Genomic DNA, 18,685 nt, shown 5'->3' on the forward strand with positions numbered 1-18,685 from the left:
ATATGATTTATAAAACACAAGTTTGAAACTGTGTCAGACGAATTGGTTTGCTTCTCCAAAAGGCAAATAAAACTGATGGTACCAGAACATGCACCCTGAAGTATCACTGTTTTCCAGGTGAAGAAAATGAGGTAACTCATCCAATTTCACCTATGGCCTTACACAGTGGGGCCATCATCAGAGTCAACACTACCATCCCCAGCAAACACACTGCTGGACGCTCCTGATAACCCGTCCCCATCAGCCCCATTCCAGGCTGTCTGATTACTCTCCTTCAGTTTCCCTGGTTCGGGTCTGAGACCCCTAGGTTACCGCTCCCCGATCAGCATAGGTCCCACACCACGGTAATCCACGGAGGAAGGCAAAAATGACGTCTTAGTCAGTCCGGAATATTCTCAGAGTGAGCTACAACTCTTAGAAGAGTCCTGGCCGCCACTCTGTCCTTCACTGCGGCAAGCTCTGCGCAAGCAGCCAACCAAGACAATCTTCTACGTGGGCGGGCGCCTCACCCATTCCAGCTCTAGACTACATTTCCCAGAAGCTCTTGCGGCTCCAATCAACTTCCGGCGCGAATCCAGCGACATTATTCTATTTCTCAGGGAATTTATGGCTCCCTGAGATTGGCCCGGCCCTAGGAGGAAGCTTGTCTCCGGGGTGTGGGGACTGTATCTGGATCTCCAGCCTCCTGGCAGCAATTCCGAGAGGGGAGAAGTGTGGCTTGGCCCAGGCTGTGCAGAAAATCCGAGGGTCGGGAGACATCTTGTCCGAGCGGATCTGGCTCCGGACTACATTTCCCAGACACCCTGGCGGGTATAGGGCTGACCCTTCACTGGCCTGCGGGACCCTAGGCCTCCGGGGAAGGGGAAGTGAAGGTGAGCAGCCTAGGTCCTGGGGGCTCGACTAGGTTCCGGAGGTGCACCCCTGGGGGTCCGAAGGGACGGTCCAGGCGGGTCCGGAGTCTCGGTCCTGTATGATTTGATAAGACTGGGGGAGGGTGAAGTGTGGAATTCCATGCGTGCGATTGTGACCCTATGTAACTGTGCGCGCTGTGTGCGCGTGTGATTGTATATCCCTGTGGTGGGTGTGTCACTGTGACTGACCATGCGCGCGGAGCTCTGTGTGCAGGTGTGACTGTGGATATCCTCGTTTGGTGTGTGACTGTGAAAGTGTGCGGCTCTGTGTGTGTCGGTGTGACTGTGCCTCCGTAGTGGGACTGAGATTATGTGTGTCCATACAACTTTGTGTCATTGTGTGTGTTGGGGCGGTGGGGAGTGCTGAGAATCTGTGATTATGTTACTATGGCTGTGTTATCTGAGGGCTGCGTGTGGTTGTGGTTTTATGAATGTTAGCAGTACTAAGTGTACTGATGTCTGACTGTGTGAGGATGTGTGAGTGTGATCGTGTAACTTTTTGTGGCACTGAGTGTGCGGTTGGAGGGTGCATGTAATTGTGCCAGGCTAACAGTGTGTATGTCCCAGTTGTTGCTATGTTAGGTCAGGACAGATTTTGGTCGTGGGCAGCAGACTTTTCCCCTTCTGAAACCAGGAATGCTCAGGACAGCCTAGACTCCTCTGACCTCTCTCCATCCTTCCTCTCCATGGGTGGCAGGTGTGGGTCCAGAGTAACCTCTGATCTGATCAGTCTGAGCCACAAGAAAGCCCTGGCATTTCATGATTCCTTTCTCCTTCCTCAGCTCTGCTTTATCTCAGAGAGGTCCCCAGAGGAGAAGGAGGAATGGCTGTTGACCAAGCCAAATACAAGGTGCGCTGGGGTTTCCTTTTTGCTTTATAAGTACCCTGGTGCACATATGCACGCTTTCCTAGGGTATAAACATACCAATGGAATTGCTGGACCATAAGATACGTGTGTATTTTCAAATTTCCTAGATAATGCCGGACTGATTTTCAATATGGTTGTACCAGTTAAATTCTTACCGGCAGATTATAAGCATAGTCATCCTGTATTCTAATACTTGGTCACGTGGTATTTTAATTTTTGATGAATCTTCTGATATATCACGTGGTTTTAAAAGTATAACATACATTCTAAAAAGTACAGAAATGAAAGTATATGACTTGATGAATTTTAGAAAATGAGCATATTCGTTTAACCAGACCTCAAATCAGATCAGGAAGTAGAACATTACCAGCATTCCAGAAGCCCGATTCTTGTTCCATCCACTCACTAACCACCTCTCCCGAAGATAACAATTATTCTGTTTTCTATAGCCATAGATTAATTTTACCTGTTCTTGAATTTTATATAAGTAGAATCACACAGTATCCATTCTTTTGTGCTTGACTTCTTTTTATTCATCATTACATTTTACATGTAATATGAATGTACTATTTAATAATATTATGTAGTATGAATATGTGAGACTCATCCACGTTGCTTCATGTAGTATAGGTCATTTATTATTGTTGTTGCTTAAAATTCCATTGTATGAGCATACCACAATTTATTTATCCTTTCCATTATCTATTGGTATTTAAGCTGTTTTCAGATTGGGCCTATTATGAGCAAGGCTGCTATGAACATTCTTGTACATGTCTTTTGGTGCACATATGAATGCATTTCTGTTGGATATATCCCTAGGAGTGAAATTCCTGTGGCATAGGTTATGCAAATATTCAGCTTTAATATATACTGACAGTTTTCCTAAATAGTTGTATCAATTTACACTCCTGACTCACTCTCATTGTATGGGAATTAGACTGTGGGACAAGAAGCTTTACTAGAGATAAAGAACAATAGTTCATAATAAAAAGGTTAGACTACTAGTGGGATATTACAGTTCTAACTACATAGACTTTCATAAAATGACTTCAAGTATATTTGAGAGAAATAAAAGACGTAGTAGACAAATCACAATCATAGTGGGGGATTTTTAGCACTTGTTTCAATAGCTGATAGAACAATCAATAGAAACTGAGTAAAGCTATATAATATTCGGGCAGTGTGATTGACAAACTTGACTTAAATGATATATGTAGAACAGTGTACCTTACAACTACATTATATATCCTTTTCAGATGCATATGAGACATTTATCCAAATTTATCATGTGCTGGACCATAAAAGGAATCTCAATAACTTTCAAAGGATTGAAATAATACTGTATGTTTTCTGACCACAGTGGAATTCAGCAGAAGTCAATAACAGAATGATATTTAGAAATATCCCAATGTTTGGGATTTAAGCAATTGTATTTATAAATAACTGGTGAATCAAAGAAGAAATTGCAATGGAAATTGAAAATATTTTGAACTGAAAGATAATGAAAATAAAACATCAAAATGTGGGGTGTTGCTAAAGCTAAACCTGAAGAAAATATATAGCTGTAAATGCATACGCTAGGAAAGAAGAATGTTGAAAAATTAATGATGTATGTTTTCATCTCAAGAAGTTAAGGAAATAAAACTTAATACTAAATTAAACCCAAACAAAGCAAAAAAAAAGGAAATAATAAGAATAAGAGCTCAATATAAATTTATGTATATTGAAATATAAAGTAAATATATAATTGAGAAATTAACTCCAAAAGTTTATTTTGGGGAATCAATAAAAATTGATAAACTTCTATAAAAACGTAAAGAAAAAAGGGGAGATAAGACACAAATTACCAAATTAGATATAAGGAAAAAAAAACACTATAGGATAGATTTAAAGCTGAGCTCCCAGTTTTTGGTCAGTACCTGGGATTAGGTTGTAAAGTATAAGAGCATTAGAACCTGAGCTGGTGATCATTAAGCTGAGTACCTTTTCAACTTCATCAGACATGTTGATTTCTGTTTTTAGTATAGACTTTTAATTTTGTAACTCAGTTTCTTTTTTAAAAATTATTATTTATTTATTTATTTTGGCTGCATTGGCTCTTCGTTGCTGCACACGGGCTTTTCTCTAGTTGTGGCGAGCGGGGGCTACTCTTTGCTGCAGTGTGCGGGCCTCTCATTGCAGTGGCTTTTCTTGTTGCGGACCACGGGCTCTAGGTGCACGGGCTTCAGTAGTTGTGGCCCGTGGGCTCAGTAGTTGTGGCTGGCGGGCTCTAGAGCGCAGCCTCAGTAGTTGTTAGCGCACAGGCTTAGTTGATCCGCGGCGTGTGGCATCTTCCCAGGCCAGGGCTCAAACCCGTGCCCCCTGCATTGGCAGGCGGATTCTTAACCGCTGCGCCACCAGGGAAGTCCTAGTGGTGTTTTTTTTAAAAACTTAAATCTTCCTAATTAATATCACTACATAATTATTAAAGGTTTAATATTGTTAATAAAATGTTCATTTCCTAGGTGATAATGGATTGAGTATGCAGTGAGCTCTCATTTGGGACGTTCAGCTTATTTATTATTTTATTTTACCCCATTTCTATTTGGTTTTGTGTGTGTCCACTGGTGCTCACTAACTGTGGAATACCTTTTCTATCTTGGGTTATTGTGTGAGGCCGCAGGTATGATGGGTCCTTCCTGATATTGGTACAGTTTTTCCTTTTTCTGGAGCTAACTGGCTTTCTCGAAATATGCTACATTTATACTTTTCAGACAAGCACCTTTTACAGAAATATAAACAATAGGATGATAAAAAAAACCACAAATGTAATCACTCACTAATTATAAATAGTTTTTTAAAAAATCCTATTTTTATTCACCTTCTTCTTTTGTGGACTTTATAACAGTTTTTCTCTCACATGTTATTATGGATTTAACAACATTTTCCAATGTATCAATTAACTGATAGTTGTCATAGACTCCATCATCGTACAAGGAGGAGTGGCAGGAGAAGTATCATAGTATGTTATTGCATAAATTTTCATTACTTGGCCAATGAGAGACCCTTTTAGGAGACTCTTAAAAGGCGTCCTTTTAGCACAACACCTGATACTTCTGAAAATAGCCTTACCTTCTGACAACAGCAGAAGGTTCCAGATCTAACCCCCCCCCCCCAAAATTTTTTTTCTGTTCTACAACATGCAGTCAGCTATTATCTAGGAACCCTCTTTTCTTTCTTTCTTTTTTTTTTTTCTCGTTTTCACTTTTCCTCTTGGAAATGAATAAAAGACCAAAAACAGGAGATCTCTCTTATACCTGAGAGTTTGTTGGGCAACAGTGCTGCCACTGTTGGGCTACTTTAAGTGATGCAAGAGCTCAAAAGTTTTGTTTTTAAGGTTTTGCGTTCACATTATTTTTCTCTAATTTTCTTATGTTAAGTGATTTTTTTTCAACACTCAAAATTTTCTCATACTTTGATAGATGACTGGGGGCAAGGGAGTAGAAATTAATTGAGGAGGCAATTAAATTTGAGACATTTCTACAATAAACATATATTATGGAATAACAAGCAAAAAATGCTTTTTTTTTAAATGATAAAACAAGACAAAAGAAATTTTACACTCAGGTGGGTGCCTCCTTCCTCAGGAAAAGGACTGTGGGCCTGACAAGTACCTGAAGCTATTAAATATTAGCTTCATTATACAATGATTGAATACTCCAGTGGTGATCCTATGACTTCATAAGGCTATTAACTTTCTTTATGACTCTATTAACCTAAAAATGAGCAGGTGTAAGAGTTGGAAAGTTAGAATACAGGTAGTGTTTTTGCAAGATAAGCACTTGGTGTTTTGAGCAGACTTAGTCTGAATTAAAATAATTTGGGTGGTGCAGATGAAAAAGTTAGAGTTTACTCAAGAGAAAATCGATGAGCATCAGTCTCTCCAGTTTTGTTGGCCCTAAGCCCTTTCTGTCTTAATTTCTTCCCCAATCCATTCTCCTTGCCCAAACCATGCAAAGATATGCTGATTCCCCTTTCCCATTAGCCGCTCAGAATGTTTATGCCACCATCAGTTTCTTTTCCTTACTAGGAAATAGAGTTATTATCTGTTCCACCATGAGTGGAATGCCCTTGGGAAAGTAATGAACTGCAATGGAAATTACGTTAGAAAAGCATTCTAAACAATTGGGTTCTTAAAAACTAACTTTACTCAACATTATTAGTCATAAGGAAAATGTAAATCAAAATCACAATGAGATACCACTTCATACCTACTAGGATGGCTGTGATAAAAAAGACAGACAATAAGAAGTGTTGGTGAGGATTTGGAGACATTGCTGGTGGGATGTAAAATAGTGCAAACACTTTAGAAAAGACTTTGGTAGTTCTTAAAAAAGTTAGAGTTACCATATGACCCAGCAGTTCTACTTCTAGATATATACCCAAAAGAATTGAAAACGTTCACATGAAAACTTGTACATGAATGTTCATAGCCATTCACAGTAACCAAAAAATGGAAACAATTCAAATTCCTATCAAATGATGAATGGATAAACAAAATGTGATCTATCTACACAGTGGAATATTATTTGCCAATAGAAAGGAATGATGTTCTGATACACGCTACAACACAGATATACCTTGAAAACTTGCTAAGTGAGAGAATCTAGTCATAAAGGGCCATATATTGTATGATTCCATTTATATGAAATGTCTAGAATAGGCAAGTCCATAGAGGCAGAAAGTAGATTAGTGGTTGCTTAGGGCTGGGGGAGGAAGGGAAATGGGGATTGACTCTTTTTTTTAATATATAAATTTATTTTATTTATTTATTTTTGGCTGCATTAGGCCTTTTTTGCTGCACACAGGCTTTCTCTAGTTGCAGCAAGTGGGGGCTACTCTTCGTTGCTGTGTGCAGGCTTCTCATTGCAGTGTCTTCTCTTGTTGTGGAGCATGGGCTCTAGGTGCACGGGCTTCAGTAATTGTGACACGTGGGCTCAGTAGTTGTGGCTCGCGGGCTCAGTTGCTCCGTGGCATGTGGGATCTTCCTGGACCAGGGATCGAACCCATGTCCTCTGCATTGGCAGGTGAATTCTTAACTACTGCGCCACCAGGGAAGTCCTGGGATTGACTCTTAATGGGGTTCCTTTTAGGGGAGATGAAAATGTTCTAAAATTGGATTGTGGTGATATACTAAAAAACATTGAATTATATACTTTAAATGAGTAACTTACATGGTGTGTGAGGTACATCTCAATAAAAATTAGTGGATTAGAATCTAGATAAAACAATATTGTCTGTGACTTTATAATTGTTGAAGCCAGTTAGTGGGTACATGGAAGGTTTTTTTATACTATTTAAATTATACTTTTATGTATGTTTGGAAATTTCTGTATTAAAAAGTTAAAACAAAAAACTAACCTAATGCCTAATAGTGAAATACTAGAAGCCTTCATAGTAAAATCAGGGAGAAGGCACTATCAACAGTATTATTTAACATTTTTTTTCCTAAATCTATTAGAAAAGCAGTACTCCATAGGAAACAACTAGAAAACAATTGCTTTGTTCTTTCCCATAACTTCTACTATCAAGCTTCTCTGTGAGCCATTTGGTTTCTTGCCCATGGATAAGGTTTTCAGTCAGTGTTAGATAATAAACAGTGTCCATTTCACTGAACTAATCAATACCATAAACTTTAAAGAAAAAGTATAACCTTCTTACTCCTTGAGCTAGGAGTTTGCAGTGAGATAGCTTTGATGATTGCTTCTGTTTCCTTTTCCCAAACTTTTTCTCCATCCCACTAGGTATTCTCAATTCCATGTGGTAAGAGTATGTTTGATTTTGTAAGAAGCTGCCAAACTGTCTTCCAAAGTGGCTGTACCATTTTGCATTCCCACCAGCAATGAATGAGAGTTCCGGTTGCTCCACATCCTGGCCAGCATTTGGTGTTATCAGTGTTCTGGATTTTGGCCATTCTAATTGGTATGTAGTGGAGGGGGCTTTTATTAAGACATTAAAACATATTTTTAAATTATATAGAGAATGTGGTACTGGCAAAATAATAAAGAGATCACTGAATCAAAATAGAATCACAAATAAATCCAAACATGTATCATCTATGATAAGGGTAGCATTTAAATCAGTAGAGAAAATATATTCCATAGTCATCTATTCTAAGGCTCACTTTTTTTTCTCATTTCAACATACCTGAAATCAGGTTATGTCTTAAATAGTTTCTTTCTTTCTTAGTGGCATATAAAATAATGGTGCATTTTAAATCTTATGAAATATTATTCGCATGTGTTTTAGGTACACCAGGGTAGCCCTCTCTGGGGGAAGATGAAGTAGGATTCTTAACTCATTTCTTACACTAAAATAAAATTATAATTGATAATCTTATTCCATTATTTTTTACCAAATAATTTTATACCAAAATAAAATAATAATTGATTAAAGATTTAAATGTAACAAATGAAAGCATTAAAATTAAAAAAGAGAAATTTATATAAGTGTGTATAGGTAAGAAAGATCTTACCCCAGAGCTAGAAAAGTTGACATTTTGACTGTTTTGTGTGGGTAAAACACATAAGCAAAATTTTTTGTTTGTTTGTTTTGTTTTTTAACAAATCAGAGCTAGAACATAAGGTTGAGGAGTGCCTCAGTGTGGGTATGGGTGCAGGGGTGTGGTAGGGGGAATTTGACTTTCTCAGGCTTGGGAAATGAGACTTGATTAGGGAAGTCTTTAGTCCTTCTCATTAGATTGAACTGTGTTCCTGGCTAAAAGCACCATTTAGGTGAGTCTGGCTTGGGGACCTGAGGGCTGCAGAGGAGGGATCTGCTCAGGGCAGGTCATAGCAGCGCTGTCTTGGGTTCAGAGCAACAACAGCACTGAGATGGGACAAGGTCTTGCCTGAATCACTGGCTGAGGCAGGAACCTGGGTTGCTTGGGTGAAGGAGAGGCAATGTGAGTCTGTGTTTCTTTGGATCGACTAGCCAGGATCCATCTTACTGCAGCTAAAGCCTGGGGTTTCTGGAGCTGAGATAGGAGGGGGATTTATTCCATACTCCCACTCACTAGAGTCATATCCTAAGACCAAGGGAAGTAGAGGTAGTTTTGCCTGGAGAGTCTGAAAGCTGTAAAGCCAGTGTTGTTTCTAGAGCATTTCTTTGCTTCCCCAGGCCTGCCTTCTCAGAACACTATCCTTTTCCAGGAGAACAGCCCCAAGGAGGAGTGATCATCTCCTGTAATACTGAAAGCCATGGCCCAGGTGAGTTAGTTGATGCTCTTTCTTACCTTCCTGACATTCAGTTCATTCTAAGAAAAAAAAAATTTTTTTTTATTTTAAAGGGCATGTGAGCATTTGCTTTCTTTTTCCTGACATTTCTGGCTATGAGGGTTCCGTCAGGTCCTGGTCCCTATTTTCTGTCATTCTAGTCAGATAATCCTATTATCATTCCTAAGTGCTCCTCTTCTTTTGACTCAGTTTTAATATTTTCATTCAGTAAATAATTGAGCATCTCTTTTCTCAGCCCTCTCCCAGGGACTATGATGGAGAAGAAATGCATTTTCTTAAAGGAAACAAGAGTAGATTTGTAGAATAAACTTGTCCTGTCTGGGCAGTGATTTGACGAGGTGGAGGTATGAGTTGCTTAACTGAGACAAACATGGAAAAGCCAAGATTATCTCTACAGATCAGTATTCTCCAGTAAAATAGGATGGGAGGTGGTATTGGTAGCTCCAAATGTTAGAGTGTTGCAAGGTCTCCTGGTTTATGGGGCTTGGAGGATTGTTGGGTTGGTAGCTGATACAGGCAGATCTCTGTGACTCTTTTAGGGTATCCATGAAGAAGTCCAATTTAAGTTTGAACAGGAAGTGTGAGTCATGAGGAATTTCCAAATGAATCACCAATTTTCTTTATCTCAGAAATAAGGATAAGGATGATGGATGATTATAGTGAGTTCAGCCACTTCATAAATTGTTGAGATCAGAGGTCTCAGAAGAACCTTCTTTAGAAAACTTTGTTATAATAAATTCCAGACACAGAAAAGTAGAGTAGTCTTGTGAACTACCATATGCTCACCATTAAGTTTCAATTATTATCAACTCACAGTCAATCTTGTTTCATCCATACCTCTACCTGTTTCTTCCATGCACACTCCCTTAACCTCACTCCCACACATAGGATTATTTTGAAGCAAATTCAAATTGGTATGTATCTCTCAAGGATAAGGTTTATTTTTTTAGAAAAACAATCATTATGCCATTATTGCATCTGAAAAAGTTAAAAATCATTTGTTAGTATCAATATCCAGTCAGTGTTCAAATTTTCATAACTGTCTACTTTTTTAATCATTTATTTGAATTAGAATCCAGAGAAGGACTGTGCACTGCAATTGGTTGATATGTCTCTCCAGTCTCTTACTTTGTAGGTACCCCTTCCACCTCTTTTCTTTCTGTGCAGTTTTTGTTGTTGTTGTTGGGAAAGAAAAACAGATTCATTTGTCCACTGTTTGGATTTTGCTGATTTCTTCTCTCTGGTATCATTTAAGTGTTTCCTGAGAGTCAGTAGTTAGGTCTAGAAATGTGATCAGATTCAGTTGGGATTTTTTTGTCAGGAATGTTTCCTAGGTGGTGATGTGTGATTCCATTAGGGGGCATATTATTTCTGGTTCTCTTTCCTTTTGTAATGTTAGCCACCAGTGATGATTATTGTCTAGATTTATTAATTCATTAGAGGTTGCAAAATGATATCTAAATTCTGTCATTCCTTCTTCATAGATTAGGTAGAGTACTATCTGTAAAGTAAAATGTCTCATCAACTGTTTGGTTACCCTAAAGGACAGTTTGTATGGGAAAGAATGTTTGAGTCTTACCCCTTATTTACCAGTTTTTAAAATAATGAGTTAGGGGCTTCCCTGGTGGCGCAGTGGTTAAGAATCTGCCTGCCAACGCAGGGGACACAGGTTCGAGCCCTGGTCTGGGAAGATCCCACATGCCGCGGAGCAACTAAGCCCGTGAGCCACAACTACTGAGCCTGCGCGTCTGGAGCCTGTGCTCCGCAACGAGAGGCCGCGATAGTGAAGAGGCCCGCGCGCCGCGATGGAAGAGTGGCCCCCGCTTGCCGCAACTGGAGAAAGCCCTCGCACAGAAACGAAGACCCAACACAGCCATAAATAAATAAATAAATAAATAAATAAATTAATTAATTAATTAATTTAAAAAATTAAAAAAAAAAAAGAAAAGACATAAAATAATGACTTGGTTTCTTAGAATCCTACAAAGATGGCTAGTAATTTTTTGTTCAATATTATTATGAGCTCATGGATTTAAACATTTTTGATCTGATCAGTCCATTACATTTGATCCTCAAATTATGCCATCTTTGGCCAATGGGAAGCTTTTCAAGTAGGCTCCTGAGTCCTTTTAACATGATTCTAGTAGTTTTTGATAGCTCTCTTGTTTTCTGATACAACAGAATGTTCAGACTCATCCTGTGCATTTGACTCAATTCTGAAATTGTCTCCTTCCCAACTTTGGTTACTTTTATTTGAATACGATACTTAGAGACCACAATCTAGACACTAGGGATGCTCATCGCTACTGGGTTAATTATTGTTTCTAAGCCTTTTCTATGGACTGAGTGAGGAATTTTTTTTTTAATACAAAATAAACTGACAACTCTTGCACCTATTTCTAGGATCTAAAGATTCTGGTTCTTAGTGACACCAATATAATTGCTCTTTGCTTTACTCCCAAATATGAGCACAGTAGTCTCTGAAATATTTCTTTTTGTTACACAAATAATACATGTGTCTCTTGTTTCAGGGATCAGTGATGTTCAGTGATGTGTCTATAGACTTCTCTCAAGAGGAGTGGGAATTCCTGGACCCTGTTCAGAGGGACTTGTACAGAGATGTGATGTTGGAGAACTATAGCAATCTGGTGTCAGTGGGTAAGGGCATCTATCCCAGTAATTTTGAGTTCTCTGGAATGTCTGTTTCTTCCACAGTGAATTTCTCAGCTGCTTTTCGAGCTACCAGCTGAATTTCTGCTCCCTGTTCCCAAGTAAATGGTATGAACTGAAATGAAAAGGAAGAGTGGGAAATGGGCAGCTCCAGTTGGCTGTGGCTGAGCTTCATCTTCTTTGTTTGACTGTTCCTGTAGTGGCATCTCTTCCTTGATCATCAAGGGACTGGATCTTACTTCTGGATCTGATTTACCCACAGCATAACCATGTTCCATATCTTTTCTTGTGAGCAGGACTTTACATTCCTAAGCCTCAAGTTATCTCCTTATTGGAACAGGGGAAAGAGCCCTGGATGATTGGCAGAGAGCTGACAAGAGGCCTGTGTTCAGGTGAGTGAGAAATGATTGGACAGAAGCAGGGCACTACAGGCAATAACTCAGTTGATCAGTGAAGAAACAGCACCTTTGAGATGTTATCTTGGAAGCTCCCATCAAAACCATAGGCCTGTGGGAAAAACTAAGTCTTTTTAGCACAAGTTTACAAATGACCTGTTTCATTCCTTCCCTCACTTACAGCTCTGTCGACTACTCTTCTCCACTCCCCCTCTTAATTTCAAGTAGAAGGTGCCCTTCACATCCCCCACAAAGAAAACTCTTTTACCCATATTTTAGATTCAGTTCCTTGCTAGCTTTTCTTCCTCTTCGACTCATCTAAATGTTTTCTGTTACCACTCCCAAAATAATATATGTGTGTGTGCGCGCGCGTGGGCGCATGTCTGCATGTATCTGCACTGCCCCTCCCCTCCAAGTACTAGTCTTCGTTATAGCTGCTGGCCAATGATTTGGATTCCTTTGGATAGAATTGAGGGAGTTCATGAACTTGGATGAAAAGAAAAAAATGCATCTTTATATTTAGTATCCTCTAATTGAAATTTAGCATTTCTTCCTGTTATGGTATATGCAACAAACCGTAGTAGTGTTAGTAGTTCCTGTGACTTTGACATGAATGGAAATCACAGATATTTTCATATGATTTTATTGTTGCTGTAGACATATTGAAATACCATTTATGCTCATCACTATTTCAGAATTACTATAGTTATTAGGCTCACTGCTAGGTCTTACTCTTTAATGTGTTAATAAAGAAGAAAACTCCAGGCAGTGGGAAGAACCCCTGTGAAGACCCTTCTAGGAGGGGAAAACTTGGTGTGTTTGAAGAACTGAAAGAAAGCCAGCGTTGTTGGGGCCCAAGAGCAAGCACAAGCGGAGTGTGAGTCAAGATTGGAGAGACAAGTAGGAACCACATTATTCAGCCTTTGCCAGTGGTTATGAGGCGTTTGGATTTTGAGCAGCGGAAGGCCAGGCCAAATGTCATTTTGGTGCCTGAAGAGGTTAAAGACTGTGAGAACTTGGTGGGGATCTGGGTTAGGAGGCTACTTGAGTGGTCTGAGTAACAGATGATTCTGGTTTGGAATAGGGTATTCGCAGTGGAGATAGAAAAGCTACTGAAGAGCTTAACTAGATGAAAGTTGCTGAAAGATCCTATGGAGGTAGGAGGAAAAAGAACATGCTGAAATGAATTCCCTGTTTCTGGCTTGAGATGTTCTAATAGGCTCCATTTTGACATCTTCACACTGTTTAATTTGCCTAAAATCTCCATTTTGGGTAAGAAATTCCTTTATAATAATAGTTATCAAATACTGAACACTTTACTCAAAGACATTCACTTACACTTTTCCTTACGCTCTTAGTAATCATGAATTAAGGATTATCTCCCTTTTACAGGTGAAATGGGGACTAGAAAGGTTAAATAATTGCCTAGGAACCTGTAGTAAGTAACTCTCAGTGTTGGGACTCAGCTCTCATCAATCTGCTTCTGACTCCTGTCATCTTTCCATGGTAGTATCTTGCACTGTGTCTTATTATTTTTTACAATCCTTGTATGAAACTCCTGAGAATTATTTTTCCCTTATATTGTTCTTTTTTTTTAATTGAAGTATAGTTGATTTACAATGTTGTGTTAGTTTCTGGTATACAGCAAAGTGATTCAGTTATACATATATATATTTTTTCAGATTCTTTTTCATTATAGTTTATTGTAAGATATTGAATATAGTTCCCTGTGTTATACAGTAGGACCTTGTTGTTTATTTTATGTATAGTAGTTTGTATCTGCTAATCCTAAACTTCTAATTTATTCCCTCCCCCAACATTTCCTCTTTGGTAACCATAAGTTTGTTTTCTAGGTCTGTGAGTCTGTTTCTGTTTTGTAAATAAGTTCATTTGTATCATTTTTTTAGATTCCACGTATAAGTGATATCATACAGTATTTGTCTAACTTACTTCACTTAGTATGATAATCTCTAGGTCCATCCATGTTGCTGCAAATGGCATTGTTTCATTCTTTTTTATGGCTGAGTAATATTCCATTGTGTGTGTATGTATATGTGTGTGTGTATATATATATATATATATATATATATATATATATATATACCACATCTTCTTTATCCATTCATATGTCAATGGACATTTAGGTTGCTTCTATGTCTTGGCTATTGTAAATAGTGCTGTTATGAGCATTGGGTGCATATATCTTTTCAAATTATAGTTTTCATCTTTTCTGGATATATGTCTGGAGTGGGATTGCTGGATCATATGGTAACTCTATTTTTAGTTTTTTAAGGAACCACCATACTATTCTCCATAGTGGCTGTACCAATTTACATTCCCACCAATAGTGTATAAGGGTTCCCTTTCTCCACACCCTCTCTAGTATTTATTATTTGTAGACTTTTGGATGATGGCCATTCTGACAGTTGTGAGGTGATATGTTATTGTGGTTTTGATTTGCATTTCCCTGATGATTAGCGATGTTGAGCATCTTTTCATGTGCCTGTTGGCCATCTGAATGTCTTCTTTGTTTTTTTTTGGCTGCGTTGGGTCTTCATTGCTGTGTATGGGCTTTCTCTCTAGTTATGGCGAGTGGGGGGCTACTCTTCATTGAGGTGCACAGGCTTCTCATTGTGGTGGCTTCTCTTGTTGCAGAGCAAGAGCTCTAGGTGCACGGCTTCAGTAGTTGTAGCACGCGGGCTCAGTTTGTTGCAGCACGTGGGCCCTAGGGCATGTGGGCTTCAGTAGTTGCAGCTAATGGGCTCAGTAGTTGTGGCATGTGGACTCTAGGGTGTGCGGGCTTCAGTAGTTGTGGCACACAAGCTTAGTATTTGTGGCTCGCAAGCTCTAGAGCACAGGCTCAGTAGTTGTGGAGCACAGGCTTAGTTGCTCCACAGCATGTGGGATCTTCCTGGACCAGGAATCGAACCCGTGTCCCCTGCACTGGCAGGCGGATTCTTAACCACTGAGCCACCAGGGAAGTCCCCTGAATGTCTTCTTTGGAGAAATGTCTATTTAGATCTTCTGCCCATTTTTTGATTGGGTTGATTTTTTTTTTTAATTAATTTATTTATTTGGTTGCACAGGGTCTTAGTTGCAGCATGTGGGATCTTCATTGCTGCATGAGAACGCTTACTTGCAGCATGTGGGATCTAGTTCCCTGACCAGGGATCGAACTTGGGCCCCCTGCATTGGGAGCACAGAGTCTTAGCCACTGGACAACCAGGGAAGTCCCGATTGGGTTGATTTTTTGATATTGAGCTGTATGAGCTATTTGTATATTTTGGAAATTAAGCCCTTGTTGGTGGCATCATTTGCAAATATTTTCACCCATTCCATAGGTTGTCTTTTCATTTTGTTTATTGTTTCCTTTGCTGTTGCACTGTGTCTTTTTTCTCTCTGTCTGCCTTAAACTTCAGCAGTCTCCCCTCACAGTCACTGCAGTGGTACATGAGCAAGTCTCTCCCTTGTCCCGAGATCAGCATCACAGAATTCCAAGGCAAACAGTATTTTCACTGAATCCCCAGCACATAGCATGCTCTGAGTCTTCCCTATCTGCCACTCACATCAAATCAGTTCATTGACTTATCTTAGGCTGTTCCCCCATCTGGCTGACCCTCTGTAATCGCTTTTAAATTGCATCCGGTATGCCCTTTATTATGCACCCTATTCTGTTTTATCCCCAACTGGGTGTACTGCAGTTTAATTCTGACACTAATTACCCAGAGTTAGCTTAGACCCCACAGGTTAACAGCCAGTCTTACACAAGACTGCCCTCACTTCTGACACCAGCTGCAAGTCTCAGGGGTTCCTCAGACCACCCACACTTCTGACCAACTGGCTATAAATTCGGGATTTCCAGGGCCCCTGCAGGCTTTGCTAGAATGACTCACAGAACTTAGGAAAGCTCTATACTTAAAATTGCAGTTTTACTGTAAAGGATACATATCAGATGAGTTAGGGTAGGCTTCTGGAGGCAGAGGTTCCATACCCTCTCCCTGTGAAGTCAAAGTATGTCACCCTCTTGGTGAAGCGCCTCAGTGTGTTCACCAACCAGAAATCTCCACTGAGCTTTGGTGTCCAGAGTTTTTATTAGGGCTTAATTACATTGGTATGATTGATTAAGGCATTGGCCACTCAATCTCTAGCCTCTCTCTCCACCCCAGAGGTCAAGCAGCTGAAAGTCCCAACCCTCTAATCATATGCTGGGTCTTTCTAGTGACCATTCCCCATCCTAAAACTATCTAGGGGTCCACCATGAGTCACCTCATTAGCATAATGAAAACACTGCTATCACTCAGGAAATTCAAAGGGTTTTTGAAGCTCTGTGTTAGGGACTGGGGACAAAGATCAAATTTATACTTTATTATACCACAGAGCCCAAGAATCTCCCCCTATATGCATTTATTCCTCTCAGTAGACCTTTAATGGAGGTAACAAATTGTCCACTTTTTGTAATATATATAGTATGATGATGTACTCTGTTTCTTACATACACATACATACAAGCTTATATAGATGCATATATAACTAGTCATCTTTTAATATGCCCAAGCATTGTATATTTATCAACTTTTCCAGATGATTCTGATCCACATCAGTACTTGAGATCATTGTGGTTTCCTATTTCCATAGTCTCCTCCCGCTGCTTTCTGCATTATAGCTCCTTAATTTTGTGCATTTCTTGTCCATTTTTCAGATTAAACAAATATACTTGAGAACTCTATGTCATTCACTACCAGATATTATTTTCACTTTAATTTTTCCATTTCTATTATAAAAGTGTAACTTTTTACAAATGAGGTGGGGGAAGAATATTTACCATTTTATTTTCTTTCAGATCTGGAATCAATGTGTGAAACCAAGTTATTATCGCTAAAGAAGGAAGTTTATGAAATAGAATCATGCCAGAGGGAGATGATGGGACTTACAAAGCATGGCCTTGAATACTCCAGTTTTAGAGATGTTTTGGAATATAGAAACCACTTTGAAAGACAAGTGGGATATCAAAATGGGCATTTCAACCAAGAAATATTCACTCATGAATACATGCCCACATCTATTCAACAGACATTCTTTACTCTACATCAAATAATTAACAGTGAAGAGAAACCATATGAATGTAAGAAATGTGGAAAGGTCTTTAGTCAGAATTCACAATTTCTTCAACATCAGAGGATTCATATTGGTGAAAAATCTTATGAATGTAAGGAGTGTGGGAAATTCTTTAGTTGTGGCTCACATGTTACTCGACATCTGAAAATTCATACCGGTGAAAAACCCTTTGAATGTAAAGAATGTGGAAAGGCCTTCAGCTGTAGCTCATACCTTTCTCAACATCAGAGAATTCATACCGGTAAGAAACCCTATGAATGTAAGGAATGTGGGAAGGCCTTTAGTTATTGCTCAAATCTTATTGACCATCAGAGAATTCACACTGGTGAAAAACCGTATGAATGTAAAGTATGTGGGAAAGCCTTTACTAAGAGCTCACAACTTTTTCAACATGTGAGAATTCATACAGGTGAGAAACCCTATGAATGTAAGGAATGTGGCAAAGCTTTTACTCAGAGCTCAAAGCTTGTACAGCATCAGAGAATTCATACAGGTGAGAAACCCTATGAGTGCAAAGAATGTGGCAAAGCCTTTAGTAGTGGCTCAGCACTTACTAATCATCAGAGAATTCACACTGGGGAGAAACCCTATGATTGTAAGGAATGTGGGAAGGCTTTTACTCAGAGCTCACAACTTCGTCAACATCAGAGAATTCATGCTGGTGAGAAACCTTTTGAATGTCTTGAATGTGGGAAGGCCTTTACTCAGAACTCACAGCTTTTTCAACATCAGAGAATTCATACAGATGAAAAACCATATGAATGTAATGAGTGTGGAAAGGCCTTTAATAAATGCTCAAACCTTACTCGACACCTCAGAATTCATACTGGTGAAAAGCCCTATAACTGTAAGGAATGTGGAAAGGCGTTTAGTAGTGGCTCAGATCTCATTCGTCATCAGGGAATTCATACTGATGAATAATAAAAACCAAAGTTCTTGTCACCTTCTTGATATTTTAAACAACAACAACAAAAATTCATGTGTGATAGTTACCCTCTTTCACTATTTTTTGTTTCTTAATTTTATTTTATATTTCTTTTTAATCCAAATATATTTTACTCTAAGTTATGAATTTGGATTCTAAATTGACATTTGCCTGTCCCTCTCCCTTACTTCCCCCACCCCATGTTGTACTAATGGCAGTTCAAAAATTTTTTCCTTTACTATTATTTTGTTCTACCTTCTTGGAGATAGATTATATTCCTGTTTATATTCGCTTGAGTCTCAACGCTATGCTTTCTTCTCTGATATATATATTTGTACTTATACCAACATCACACTGTTTAAATTGTGTGACCTTGTATTTTGTAATTCCTTGTAGAATTAATTACAATATAACCTTTTTTTGAAGTCACTGTTAGTCTTTTTGTTTCATTTCACAAATTTATATTTTTTTTATTATAAAACAGGATATAAGAAAACTAGAATTTAAAAAAACCAAGATTAATTGTA

General features: G+C 38.9%; 1 protein-coding gene across 1 annotated transcript; it reads left to right on the plus strand.

Annotated features, from left to right (window-relative positions):
- Positions 1-439: 439 nt before the first annotated feature.
- ZNF383 (zinc finger protein 383) lies at positions 440-18,588 on the plus strand. Its single transcript, XM_082367390.1, has 5 exons — positions 440-872; positions 1,694-1,761; positions 11,585-11,711; positions 12,020-12,115; positions 16,959-18,588. Exons 2-5 carry the CDS (start codon positions 1,735-1,737, stop codon positions 18,152-18,154), a joined length of 1,446 nt encoding a protein of 481 aa, XP_082223516.1. The 5' UTR covers positions 440-872; positions 1,694-1,734; the 3' UTR covers positions 18,155-18,588.
- The last annotated feature ends 97 nt before the right edge of the window (positions 18,589-18,685 follow it).

Source organism: Balaenoptera borealis (genome assembly GCF_965194805.1).
Source record: "Balaenoptera borealis genome assembly, chromosome: 19".
Lineage (NCBI taxonomy): Eukaryota > Metazoa > Chordata > Mammalia > Artiodactyla > Balaenopteridae > Balaenoptera > Balaenoptera borealis.